The 14,641-nt window shown below is 45.6% G+C and overlaps 1 protein-coding gene across 9 annotated transcripts in view; it reads right to left on the reverse strand.

Annotated features, from left to right (window-relative positions):
- Positions 1–14,641, reverse strand: part of C3g (C3G guanyl-nucleotide exchange factor) — a 54,118-nt gene that overhangs the window by 38,962 nt on the left and 515 nt on the right. For 2 of the 9 annotated variants that reach the window (XM_070654775.1, XM_070654771.1), the window contains exon 1: positions 4,805–6,232. The exons of 1 other annotated variant lie outside the window; for it this stretch is intronic. In XM_070654775.1, the coding sequence (XP_070510876.1) occupies positions 4,805–4,991 (187 nt within the window). In that variant the 5' untranslated portion in view covers positions 4,992–6,232. Of the gene's footprint in view, positions 1–4,804; positions 6,236–14,641 lie in introns of those variants that run through there. 6 more of the 9 variants (XM_070654778.1, XM_070654774.1, XM_070654777.1 and 3 more) reach the window with 4 other exon arrangements.

Raw genomic sequence — 14,641 nt, forward strand, 5'->3', positions numbered from 1 at the left:
ACGCAAAAGGGGGAAAAGAGAAAAAGGTAAGAGAAGAGAAAATACCGGGGGAGAGATAGCGAGGAACAGGGAGGAAAGGGATAACAGACGGCTCCTTTCCCATTTATTTTCGTCTCCTCCCGCCGTCCCTTGGCGAGGAATTCCGGCATTTTCCCCCTCGGCCCCTCGAATGCATCTCGGTTTCTGGCCGGCCCACCCCGCTTGTACACAAAATCCGAATTCAGGCTTTGGTGACGCGGCCTTTTCACCTCGCCTGGCCGATTCACCCCGCGACAGTGGTTCCCGTCATCGAAGCCGCGTTTCCCCACGTTTACGACGAGACGCGTCCTAAGCCGGTCCTTTCCCGAAGAGACTCGCGTGAAAAGCACCTTCGCTGCAGCGAAAGACTCACCCTTTCCCTCTTCCCTCCGCCTTTTCTCGCTGCCCGGAAATTTATCGGCGCGACAGAACGCCGCTAAGCTCTTCCTTTCACCCGGGCGCGGAGAAGCGGATTTCTCGTCACCCGCGCGCACTTCGTCGGCCGTTTTCACGACGGGTACTTAAAAAGATGTACGTCAATCTTATCGCACCGATAAATTCAACCATCGGCTGTTCGAGACACGCTCGGTGAATGCCACGAGGGCTGCATTAACCCCCCTCCCTCGACAAAGTACCGCGCGAGAGTTTTATCATATCGCCGGAAAGGGAGAACTCGTTAAAACACCGGAAAAAGTATAGCGCAGGTCTATCGCATTCCGCTCGCTTAAGATACACGAATTCCTGGAGCTCCCCTCTCGTTACCGTCTCCTTTTCCGCTATCTCCCGCTTCTTTTCCTCGTCCTTAATAGCCAGCTCCATCCAAACTGGTTAACTTTAACCTTAATTTAACCGGTTGCTTGTCTCGCCCACCAGAAGCAGAACTACCGGGAGACCGGGGACCGAATTAAACTGAAGTTAGAGTTAAAATGGAAGCCATATCGCCGGCGAGGCGAACCGCATGAGAATTCTTGGGTTTTCAACTTCTTATTTATTTATTTTTAATTAGCCTGGTTGGGAAACGATTCGTTCGATTACGTCGCGAGCAACTTTTCTGAGATAAAGTGCTATTTTTTATTCGCTGCGGAAATGTTAAAATTACTAGATTATGGTTTCGATCTAACGCGGGTTTTTTTTTTTTCTTTTTTTCTTTTTCAATTAGACTAGCGTTACTTAATGCGCGCGTTATTAATTGAACCAACGACGACTAAATACCATTATTGAACTTGATTTTCCCTCTGCGATGCAATAACACGTCGTTACATGCTTTTACAAGCAACTTATGTTGCGTGTACAGCGTGTAGCTGTTGTTAATAGTAGTACTCAACCCTTTACTCGTTGTTGAAAATTTCCCATATGGAACTGGCTGCGGAAGTTAATACAAACACAAGAGTAAATAGTTCCCCCTGCGCGCATTTATCTCGTCGTCGTGCGCCCTCGTCGTTCCGCGTTCATTGGATCAGCAATTAAACTGCATACCAAAAACGAAATTCTCTTTTCAGTGTAAATCAGTAGAAACCATTCGTACACAATTTCGCGTCCGTTTGATCCAAGATATTTAGAAATTGCGACTGTTAAACACGTGTGTTAAAATCGCTAATTATTCACGGAAGAGGAAAAGGAATTTATATTTTTTTTTGTACAAATTGTTATGAAAGAGTAATTTAGTTAATTAAACAAAAAAAGAATAAAACAAAATAAAATATATTTACGTTCTATTTATGTATGATATTAAAATTTAATAAAAATCAAATTTAAATAAACTTAATTAAAGCTCAACATACGTATGTATGCAAATATATCTCTGAAAATGTTAACGTTTCCCCGTTTTTATTAAAAATAACGTTAAATCGATGGAACAAAAAAAAAAGTTCTTTACGTAGATTACGAATTGTCATCACGAGAGTGCATTCCGGGCGATATATTTCAAAAAAAAAAAAAAAAAAAAAAACATAAAACGTTGCCGGCTATCGAAAGCGCGCCGTGGAAAAAAAACCCCAGTTTTTCAAACGCAAACATTTATATTGCAGCCACACACGCGCGTCTGTAAAAAGAGATTTGCGTCGTCCGCGAACGCGAAAGGCACCGTTTATTCGCAAATAGGTTTCCGAGAAGTTTTCACCTATGGAGAATCTATGTGGCCGGAAAGGGAAGATCGACCCCAGAGGAAAGAGTGGCCCGAGGGTTCTCCGCGCGGAGGAAACTCTCGCGTAATGTCTTGATTAAGTGGCGGTTTGCACCCTCCGGGCGTCGGGACGCCCTCGTAAAACAGGCCCCCGCGCTCCTATATATCTCCAATTGGCGCATTAAGCGCCGATCTGTACCCACGAGATCTGATTTATCTAAACACGTAACCGAGCGAGCAAACAAGAAGCAGGGTCCGTACGTATGACCAGCTGTAACTCAAGCTTTTTACGTAACGCGCGGTCATCGTACTTTGCGCATAGGTGAGATTTAGAGGATGTTACAGTACGCGAAAATTATACGCGGAAATATTTCAGCAAATTACATACCCGCGTTTTGTATGTAATGTATAAATTATTTTTTTAATACTAGAACAAACCTAGAACATACCTGCGTTTTGTATGTAATGTATAAATTATTTTTTTTTTAATAAATTGTCGTATATTAAAAAAATAGTAATAATAACGTTAGAACAGGCTAATTTTGGGGAATAAGAGAAAAACCATCCATGCGGGTAATTATTCTTATAATATCGAATGCAAGAGAGCCGGCTAGTGCATTTATATTGACGTTGCGTTTCGGCAACAAATTATTATTCATGAAAGTCCCCCAGGATGCTTCTCGCAATCCTACGCGGAGCTTCTGGAGCACGGATTAAACCGCTCCAGGACTTTCGTCGAGAGTGTATTTATTACAACAGGGAGGGTTTTACCGGATGTTATGGAAGAGTCTCGTGCATACTTCAAAAGCAGTACTTTTTGTTCATGAATATGGATTCGCTTTGGCAATGAGCATAGAGATTTAATAACAAAGAATTAGAAATGCACCGGGAGAAAGTTCACGAGCGAGATTCATTTGGCGTTGAAGCGAAACGTCCTTAGAGGATCCATCTAATTTTTAAATCCGGAAAAATTTAACTCTCTTTTATTTTCATAATATTTCAGCGTTTCAAATTCTTATCAAACTTCTTTCCAATTATCAAAAATTCTATAATGTATTGAATTAGCGTCATAATTTGCTCGTATTTTTCAAAATGCAATATCACTGAAAACGCTCGCATATTATACAAAAATGAAACGTGGAATTCGTAAAGGTAACGCGCTTCAGCGTTTTTTAAAATACGTGCTTCCCGCCGGACTTTAAACGTAATGCCTCTTCAAACGCGGAAAATAGCCGGCAATATTATCGCGTATCTCGTGCGAGCACAATGCGAGCCTCGCGAATTATCGATTTATGTCACGTTAATATATCACGCGAATTGCTTGTTATCGAAATTGCGAATTCGCAATGTCATTGACGCTCGAACAAATTCCGTTCGTCCGGTTTAATTTCCTGGACGACACTGACAAAATTTATTTCCACGGTAATTACGTCTGTCGGTCCGCTTCGTGTTTATTAACGCCAACTTACGCGCGGCAACCACCGCGCGATGATAATGATACTGTGCGCCCGCTTATGTATAGACCGATAAATTTATCCGGTGAATTTCAGCTATCAAAGGTCTATCCTAAAGTACCATGACAACCGAGCCTCCCCTAAATATCGCCCGCGGGTTGACACGTCAAAACCGGAACAGCGCCTACGAAAACGCGGGGTCTGCGAGTGACATTGACCGATTAAATTAGCAAGCCTTCACGCGAAAAGTCACGAACTTTAACCCGACGAAGTCCAAACAAAAGGCCAAAATTTACTTATCGAATCGTTAGAATTAAAAATCGAATAAATCAATAAGGAAATATTATCAAAGCACATCAAGTTTCAGAAAAAGACACAGTTCTATCTGCAATCTCAAGTAACGAGCCAGCGGCGCATTTCACCTGAATAATCGATAATCGGGTACATTCATTATTTAGACGTCGAGTCGGCGCGTCATTAAGACACTAATCGTCGATTTGCAATTTACATTTGTCTCACGGGTGAAAATCATCCCGTCGGTTGACTCGCGAACGAAAAGCGTTTTGTGGAACCGCGGACGTGAGCGGCGACACGCGTGAGATAGCGAACGTAGCAATTTGCTCGTGCCTCGAGTCTAGAGGGAAATCACTGGGTGGTGTACCCCCGGTCGTGTCTATATTGCGAGGGAGACGCGCGCGTTGCCCGTAATAACAACGACGCGTTAATGGTCCAAAGGTGGTATACTGTGATGAGCATGCGGTGCTTAATATGATTGACAGCGCGGAGCTAGTAATTATCCGAGATGCCTTCGCATGTAAGGCTTAATGCGATAATGCACGACGTGGATCGTAACGCACTTTAAGGTGAAATTATTTAAACCCGAGCTGCGCGAATTTAACCAACCTGCACAACGGAGCACAACGGAGCTCGCGCGCGTAGAACGAACGAATAATTAGATCAGAATGCGAACGATTTAGAGAGATTTGCCGGGAGCAAACGAGCTTATTTCGGAAGAGGATTGCGCGAAGGGTTAGCTCGACTGTAAAATGAATTTAGACTTGATGCGCCGTTATCGCGAGATAAATACAAATGCAAGATTACGCCTTATATAGATATAGATTTCAAATAGTATTTAAATGTAAATCGCTGTTGACGAGTTGAAGAAGTTACTTCCGCGCGCTTTAATATTTTCCGATGAGCTGATGCATACCTTTCAAGTTGCAAGTCGATAGAGAACCGGAGAGGGTCCTGGCGTGGTTGGTCACGGCCAGCAGCAAAGGCGTCGTCGTGATGTGAAACGATTTCGACTTCGGTAAAAATTGTTTTTGCACCGTGTAGCTGCGAGTTCGCCGCCGGAATCTCGGCGAGTCGAGAAAGCTGTCGTCGTACTGAGGCATTTTACGATGCGAAAAATGACGACCGAGCCTCTGTCAAACTGGACACCGCGTAACTGCCCGTGCCGTGAATTTGCACGGCGGCGAAATGCATTTTTAAACGCGGCTGTACTGTCATAGCGCACTTTCGCTGTTCAATCCCACTTTCACTGTGTTCACAACGCAGTCATAAGTATAATTATTACTCTCTAAACGTGAATCGTAAAATTAAAGAAGGAAAAAAAAAAGGAGGTCTCGCAGAACGAAAATAATGCCAACGACTTTTCCAGGAAAACTAATTGTCCGTCGCGAAGTTACAAAAACGTGGTCGCCGCGAGTTCTGAAACTGCGACGTGTCTTTTTCTTCCCTGTTTCCGCTCAGAAATGCGTTTTAATTTACGAAACAACGAAACCAGGTATTTTCTTTCCTTTTTCTTTTTTTTTTCTTTTTTGCTGACACGCTGAATGAACTTTCGGAATGACAGCGAGACTGTGGTTATCGATAGACAATATCGAGAATCACAAGCTTGGGTGACTCTGGACGCATTGTACCGTGGTCAATATCGTTCCATAAAAGTACTCGCGACAGGCGATTTCTATCAGAAACGGATTATCGGCTCGCGAAAGGTAATTTATTTTATTTTACTTTTTTTTTTCCTATCCCCAAAAGATATCTGTGTCGGCACCTACGTATGACGAACGACGACGTCGTCGGCGCGCGCTTCGAAACCGTCACGTACGTTATCAAAGAGATTAATTAAAATTTATGTGAAATTATTTTTCGTAAAACGAACTAAATCTGCGGTACGTGTAGAGTCGCGCAGCATCTCGGGGGCTAATAAATCGCTCGGAACCGATGACAGAAGACCTAAATATATGTACGATACACGTGCGACGGTGCCGCGCATCGCGATCTCGGATACTGTGTCGCGATACAGATAGCGGGTACGCCAAGGCGTCAGTTTCTAGGGTGTCTATTTTAACGCGTCGGATGTTCCGTCACGATTTCTGCGTCTAGCGCTTCCGCGTCCCTCCCGCGATATATATGTCAGACGTAAACTTATCGTGACGCCGTTAAATGGCTGTCGCGACAAGTACCAGTAATAGCTTCGTTCCCCGAAGTCTCGCGTGCGGCATGATAGCGCTCAAAATTTTCTCTCTCGCAAAGTTCACGCCCAACTTAACCGCGGCGATAACTGCGCGATAACTCCCGCAACTCGTCGGCGAATAAATTTTCTAATCGCCGGTATATATAATTCTCGCGGCAGAAAGATTTTCGTACGTGATCCACGAAAATTCCGCGACGATCTGCGAAATAAATTATTATTCTTTTTTTTTTAAAAAAAAAAAAAACTCGTACCGAGACACGACCGTCACCGTTTTCGCTCCTTCGCATATATTTATCGGGCGAAAATATCGGGCTATCGAACTTCTTAAAGCATCATCCTGTACGACAAACGATTCGCGATTACTGGAGCGAGGAACCGACCTCTTCGCTGCCTTTCCGACCACCTACCGTGGTCCCACATTGCTTTTACTACTTTCGGAACGATGTGTATAATCCGATACGGTACCAGGAGGTCGGTCGTGTAACTCATGCCACGGTACGTTAAGCACAAGGGCTAGACACAGTTCTTCTGGGCTACTTTGTTGTCTCGTAAAATTATCGAATTTTCCGTAGACATTACGTCCGCGACAGCGGTAAGCAAAGGCTTTGACGCACGGTTCTCGCCACGGCGGTATTAAAGCGTCACTGAAAAATCACGGGCACGAAAGCACGACGCGTAATTAACTTCTTCTCCCGTTTCGTTGAGCGTTCCGTTTCAAAGACCCGCGGCCGCGGATACGCAAAAGCTGGACCTGTCGCGACTCGCGTCGCGGCGAGCGAGAGCAACAGTAAAAACGCTTCCGAGATAAAAAAAAAAAAAGTTAATAAAATCGCGAGGAAATTATCTACGAAATACGTATTGCCGATCCAGCGACGGTGACCGAACTAAAAAAAAATAACGATGTCGTCTCTCGCGAAAGTTTCCGAGAGCCGGTATTTTTCTTAAGAATATCGCGCCGTCGCGAAAAGAACTACGATAGCTCGACGAAGCTTGGATCATCGATCGTTCCATCCGCGCTATCGCGAAAGCAACGAAGGAGCAGACTGGCGAAAACATACTCGGCGGGGTACGAGATGTTCCGATTAGAAATCATTAGTACTGATGAACTTGCGACCTACTTGCGCTAGATTTCCTGTCGCGTTCGTCACGTCGTTATTTTTGGCGGCCGCTATCTTTACGCTCGCGCCGATCCGCGTTGTGTACCGCGCGTCTGAAAATTATCACTCGCGCATATGACGGCTCTCGAACAAGTAGGAGGTATATTACAGTCCGCGAGTGATCTCACGTCCGAAAAAAGATAAAACGCGTAAGAACGTAAAAATTTATCGCGCGCGAGAAACGGCTCCCGACAGCGCCGCGGACGTGCGATCGTAAAACGTTACCGGTATAACGAAGCGCGTTTAGATATAAACGCGATTTCGGGTATGTAAAGCACGTACCGCTGAACGGAATCGAAATGATACGCCAAAATAATTCCATCAAGAATTCAGCTCGATCGGGCGCGGGCGTAATTAATTTAATTCACGACTCGCGCGCCATATGTCGCGTCCGCGGAAAGTACGTTTAATTCGACGAATCGGAATTGGCTGAAATTGTAATTATCTACATCACAAACGTCGAATTAATCGAACGAGCGTTCAATCGCTGCGAGAAAAAGAAAGAAACCGGTGGGAGTGTTTTCTTTTTTTTTTTTTCTTTTTTTCTTTTTTTCTCTCGTCGGGAGTAAAAAGAATTCGACGCGCCGAAAACTCAATCAGTCAGTTCCTCGAAGTTGTTCCGGCAATTTTGTCGCGACGCACTTTACCGCGACGTGCCTTTTATCTTATCCGCCCGTCTTCTATCTCGGAAACGGAGCGAAGACGCGCTCGGACGACGGACGACCGATTACCGGCGCATTTAGCGCATTAATTAACGCCATACGCGCGAGTAAACATGCACGAGTACAATGCAATCTTTCCCTCCCTCCTCCCCCAATTTCTCCGGCAACGCGCGTGACTTGTATTTAAACGAATACGTAACGATCCCTCTCATCTGATCGCGCTCTGAACGCGCCTCGTCCGCTCCACATCGCGCGTCGTATCTCGCGATCTCGTGAGATCATCCCGCAATTGCTTGTCCCGCATTGAATAATTGCGGCTTTATGCGCTGAAAGTAAAACGCGATTCGAGCGCGCGCGATAAACACAGCCTTTTCGAATGATCTTCGAGTCGAGCGTGCGAGAAATTTCGTCGTAACGTCCCGATCTTATTTATTACAAGTAATCGCGCTATCGCTGGATTAACGCTCGATCGACCGCGATACGATTGATAATGACCGAAGGTAGCTAGATCGACGTTTCTTCACGAATATTTTCCACGGCGTTGTCGATCACGTCCCGGCGGGCCAATCGGTTAATTAATAAAAACAAAGATATTCAAAAAGTACGGCGAGCACGCGATTCCACGAGACGACGTTTGGCATTTTCGTCCGGCGAACAAGAGCTTCTGCCGCGGAAAGTCTCTCGAAGCGAGACGGAATCGTCCCGCGCGAGGTAGGTAATTAAGAGACGGATTAGTTACGTTGTTCCAATTCCACTTGGGTCACGCACATTAATTATACGGGAGGCAACAACGAGTCGGGGGAGCGATTAAGCCGCCGCGCAGAGTATTACGTCCATAATCGGCGCTCCGTAATTCGACTGGCTCCCGTTTAATCGAGTAATTAATCAGGGGCCTGCGCCGGGAAGGCCGCGTTCCCACTGCCATACATTCCGCAAAGTTCACGGAAAAGACGCCCGGGTCGCCGGCGACGCTTTTAAAACGGCCTGCCAGGCCACCGTGGTGCCGAACACCCACTTAATCTCCACGCAATCACCATACGCAACGCCGAGTCGCGAATTGACATTTCGTTGCCCTTTTACGCAACGTTAACGGGCTCGTGACCCATCCCCGCGCGCGATTTTCACTCGCCCTCTCGACGCGCGTCGATCACATTTCCGAGCGTCGCCTCCTATTTTTATTATCGTTATCAATAAAAAAAAAATAATAGCGTCAATCGATTACTCTCCCCGGTCTTAATCTTATATTTATCCCATTCAGTGAACCTGCCTGCGCCTCGATACGTCGCGCTGACATTCAGGAAGTTGAACTGACGTCGATAAAAATAAAACTTTTCTTCTTCTTTTTTTTTTTTTTTAAGTATGGAATATAAAAGGCAAAGTGCCTACAAATATGTTGCTAAATATTAACTGCGGCGGTTATTAAACGTACCGAGGGGAAATAAAGGGAAGAAGGAGAAAAAATGCACCAGCGCGGTCAAGAACCCACTTAGGAAAACGTTGATTACCGTCCCGACGAAATTCGAAATGCCAGTTTGCGCGATATAAAGCGCGGACCACGGGGAGATAAAATTGCGTGCACGTCGACGCGAGTGAGAACCAACTTCGCTGCGGATCCGAGGTAAACTGTCGTACACGCGGACGGACCTTCGGCGTAAGATTGGCCGGTAATATCTGCGACTTTGGCCGGGAAGTCTTGTCTATTTTAACGGGCCAGAGAGAGGGAAGAAGAGAGAGGAACGGACGAGCAAAAGACGCGCGAGGGAGGGAGCGACGGTGGAGGGTTAACGGAGAAGAGGGACAAAAGGTCTCGCACGGTGGAAACCCAAGCTCTTTACCGCCTCGCTCTTTATTTCGAGACGAAGACCGTCGAGCTCGTGAGAGCGAGGATACAATTTATTTGCGGACCTTCGAAAAACCAGCGACGTCTCTCGTACGGACGCTTCTCACTATCGGGAATTAATTTGCGAACGCTCGAGGGAGCTGGGATTGATGAGGAACCTCGACGTGCGCCCTTTCTTTCAAGTAACCTTCGCGATTTTCCGTCTTTTCGAAAAGTGCGATTTAAATGAATATCGAAATAATAGTTTCGAGTCCCGTTTTTTTTTCTTTTTTTTTAATTTTTTTTTCTTTAAATCAACGCCCTTCACTTTCAAGTATTAAGTCACGAATGTCGGACGGAAGTATCGGCGAACGTTTTATTTCAAGTTCCACTCCATTTGATTCGATCATAAATTATATCCTATTTTTTTTTTTTTTTAATATTGAACGTGTCGCTTATATGTATATCTATCGAAATAAGGTTAATTGTAAATATATATTGCGCGTCGTACTTGAGATTATTTTTTTTTAACGAACCGTAGATACTTGTCTGACGTCTGTATCTTTGTATCATATTTCTTTCTTAAAAACAAAGACCTTGATAACGACGCTTGTTGCACAATCGTCGTAAAGATCTCGCGCGAGACTGTTATTGCCGTTCGCTATTTGCATTGTATTAGTATGTGAGAAGAAGTATCGCTCGCGCTGATGCTGGGACTGGGTATTGTCATCGTCATTGCACGTTGAATCGGCTCGCATAGGAAAACGGCAAGCGCGTTGCTCGCGGCTTTGATAAATTTCCGAGATATCCGACTACGCGTAGTAAAAACTAACTCGAAATATATATTTTCAATATTTCATTACTTCGCAAACGGTCACGTAGCGCAAAAAAAAAAAAAAAATAAAAAAAAAACGGCTGCATATTAATGAATTCTTCAAGTTAACGATACACTCGGGACAATTTTTTTTTACAACGCGTCATTAACGTAAAGTCATTAACGTAATCGTACGCAAATAAACGTCGGCGACTTTTGCGTGATACTCTCGAGTACTTTTTCGCACGCAAAATGGTATCGATAGTTTTTATACCGAGATTGAACCTCCGGCGGTCGCAAGGAAGCGGAAGCTCGAACGTACGCGGATAGTTCCGTTAATCTTCGCGCGTTTCTCGCACTCTGTCGATATCGCCGTCATACTAATGAAAATTTATAGACCGCAATAATTGCGGCAATAAAGTTCATCGAGGAGAGCACGTTCCGCTGCATGCCGCGCTAATTGCCGCTACCGATCTGACGTATCGAAAAACATTTCTTTGCATACCGGACTTCGCGCGTCTTCCTTTTTACGCAGGAACGATTCCGAGCGTTCGCGAAATTAATTAATATTTATTAAATTAACGTCGTCGTATAAAGCCGATTCTTCGCACAATTATTTACGTCACGCGAGTCAACGTAATAGTTTCTAGAGGCACTACGGCTGAATATCTTAATAACTACCTCGAGGATGCCTTCTTCTCAGTTTGTTGGGCAATACCAATCTTCTGGAAGTGCTCATAAATTATTCGAGTAGACGGCGCTCATTACTGTACACGCGGTATCATTTTATACGTGCAATTAGCCATTCATTACGTGCGCGCCTCGAAGTTATTATCCTCGTCCGGCGAACAATCGCGAAGATACGCGAGTCGCACGTTACCGTTTTCGACGTTCGTAAAGACACGGTCGTTCACGCGTCTCTGCAAATGACTCGTTATCCGACGAAGGAGACCCGTCCCATCTCGTTCGGAAAGGCGACTTTATTCGGACCCCGCAAATTTCCGAGACTCTTTGGCTTCGCGCGCGAGCGCGGAGGCTTTTAGCGACGGGCTATTAGAGGAAGCTGCCCTCCGCAGGTCGCGGTAACGAGGAGAGATGTCTGCGGATTAGGCAGCGACACCGGCTGAAGCCAGAGCCGTCGTACAAAGGCCGTAATGGACACAATAGCGACGAAATACGGACGAAAGATACGGGCGAGATGAAGCGGACCCGACGATATCCCGATCTCGCGCTTCAATCTTCCGCTACCGTGTCGTCCCACCGCGCCCCAAAGATTACTCGAATGTCGGTGACTATTGCCGGTATCATCTATACGTTTGCCGCCGAACACGTTACGCCGCTTGCCGTCACAGAATTATTTCGATACGACTCCGAGACTCTCCCGGAGTCGGGAATTCAACGATTCCCGCCATTCAGAGACTACGTCGCGGCTTTGCAGCAGATTTACTATCGATCCCGATGCTCGTGGGTACCGGTTAATAAAATTACAACGCGATATAGCATTCCCATTTAAAAAGAGAAGGAGAAACATTATTGTAAAACGCGATTTAAAGCAAAACACACTCGACAATCCGCCGCGGCCGCGAGCGACGAAAGTATATCGGTGATTTTTTTATTTTTTTTAATTTTATTTTATTATTATATTTTTTTTCCTTTCTTTTTTCCAATCGAGAGCTGTTTCTGGATATAATGAAATTTACTGCGTATTTTTAAAACCGATTGAAACGCGGAAAGCCCTGACACGCGGAGTAATGCTTCCGTGTTTCGCTCGGGGCGATTAAACGCGAATTAATTCATTTAGCGAGGAAAATGCCGGCGATAATGAACAAAAAAAAAGAAAAAAAAAGGAAAAAAAAAAGAAAGAAAAAAGAACCGCGTCGAAATCGACAAATGCGCCTGGAATTGCGGTGGTCAACAGATCAACTCGAGTTAAAAGGGCAATTACGTGAAGCAGATGACGTACTGAATTAATTGCCTTTAGTTTTATCCGGCGAATTGATCGAGCCCTTACTTAAATACCTACGTCCGTCGGTCGTCCCTTCGAGGTAAAGCGTATCGGCGCTGATAAGCCGATAACACCGGAAAACACCTGTTACACAACGTATTATCAAAATCTAATCGCCCCGACAGATCCGGGGTTCGCGGCCCGTTTCCATTAAAAATTCCTATTTTCATACGCGACGCGCCGACTTGCGCGAACGCGATATGGAAAAAAAAATGGATATTTTTCCAATATTTCCCCTTCGGCATTACGCAGGAATAATATAACGGAGGTATAACGAGAAAATTTTTTTAAAGACGCAAGGGAACGAAATATCTCGGCGCGTCTGGAATATCGACAATATTGACAACGAATTTAAAACAGAAATGGAAACGTACGATTTTTACAATAGCCACGTCAAGTGTGACTCAACCGGGGAGCTTAAAACTTGCGCGCGTCCGATTTATCGCGGCACGTCGCACTTTCCAAGTATCGAACTACCCGGAGAATACTATATAAAAAACCCCCTCGGGGATTCCGATCGACGTTTACGTACGACGTTTCGTAGCGGCCAATTTTTCGGAAGTCCCGACGTTTAATCGGACTCGCGGAACGGCGGTAAAATCGTGATTTCGAAAGGCGGACGAGCCAAAGGAATGCCGCGCGCTAAAAGGGGCCCCGAGAGCCGACGACGAAACGAGAAACGCATGAAGAGAGCAGGGTGAAGAGGGTGCGTTTGCGGGTGCCCGAGATGGAGGGTTCGCCAGCGGTCGGAGCGTAGAGAGGGTGGGGTCGTAAATCGCTACGAAAAATACAGTCGTTCTCGGTTCGTGCCAGGGTGAGATAGGTCTTTGTTCGGAAGAGGGCGAATTGTGGGACGGAAGGACTCGTGACACGGCCAGCTGTTCCGAATCCAGGGTCTGTCTGGACGCGCGCAAAGTTTATTGACACACTCCCGCTCGCGCTGACTGGCCGCCCCAATGCGAAATTCCACCCCGAAAATCCTCCGCTCGGCGGGAAAAAGAGGAGGGCGGCCTTGAAGGCCGTCGCGGACATTTAAATCGACGTTCAACTGCCCACCCGCTTTGCTATTTCATTCCAACTTCTTTCGGAACTATTTTCGGTCAAGAAAGGGTCAACGGCGGCGTCGCGTCGGATTACACTGCTCGCGTTTAAAATTGCGCGACAATCAGCGGCGAGTAATTAAAATAATGACTTAGTTACCGAGCTTCTCGAATTTAGTGGGAGAATAAAACGATGCCCCCTTTCATTTTTTTTTATTTAGGTGTCTCTCGAAGATCCGCTCTTTCCCGTGACATTCCTACGCTTTCCGCGTGCTAGCATCGCAAATAAAGGGCGTCGTATTTGCCAGGCTGCGAAAACAGCTGGCTCGAGCCCCTTGGAAAAACAGCGCATTCTTACGAAAAGCAAGAACTCACTTGTGCAAACATCTCTTAAAGTATCACGTCCAGATTTCAAGTGCTGTCGAATTTAGCCGCGCTCTCTCTTTCGAGGAAAATCAAACGTTTTCGCTATCGCGATTTAATTGAGTAATTTAATATTCGGTTTGAACTACTGATTTCCGGGCAATCTACCCTCTGAGCATTATCCGTTATTCTTTGGCGCAAAAAAAGAAAAAATTATTTGTCTGCCGGAATCGTTTGCTTTATAACAGATCGATCCACGTTATCGGGTCCTAATCTGCGTCTACCTAAATACGACCCAATTCTCCTATTTACGTCGAAGAAAATAACGTTGAATTGTTCGCTCGTAATGGATTGATCCAGGCCGCGATCGATTGCCACCGAAGCTGCGACTTAACCGGGAAGGAACACGAATTCCCGAGGCACAGATTAGGATCCGGACGAGGCCGAGATTATCGACGCGCCTCGTTCTTGGCGCGAGCGGAAACGATCGCGAGACGAGAGACGAAACAGAGAGAGAGAGAGAGAGAGAGAAAGGATTCCCCGTGAGAAAGTAAACCAATCGTGCTTCTCTTTCTTCGTCGTGTCCGCCGTTATCGTAATTTCAAGAAAAAAACGCGCGGCGAGAACGTTAGCGGATATCTCGGATGAATTCTGGGTCCCGGATGGACGAGAGAAAAATTAGTGCATGCGGCACACATATGCTTT

This window comes from Cardiocondyla obscurior, linkage group LG04 (assembly GCF_019399895.1).
Source record: "Cardiocondyla obscurior isolate alpha-2009 linkage group LG04, Cobs3.1, whole genome shotgun sequence".
NCBI classification, from domain to species: Eukaryota; Metazoa; Arthropoda; class Insecta; order Hymenoptera; family Formicidae; genus Cardiocondyla; species Cardiocondyla obscurior.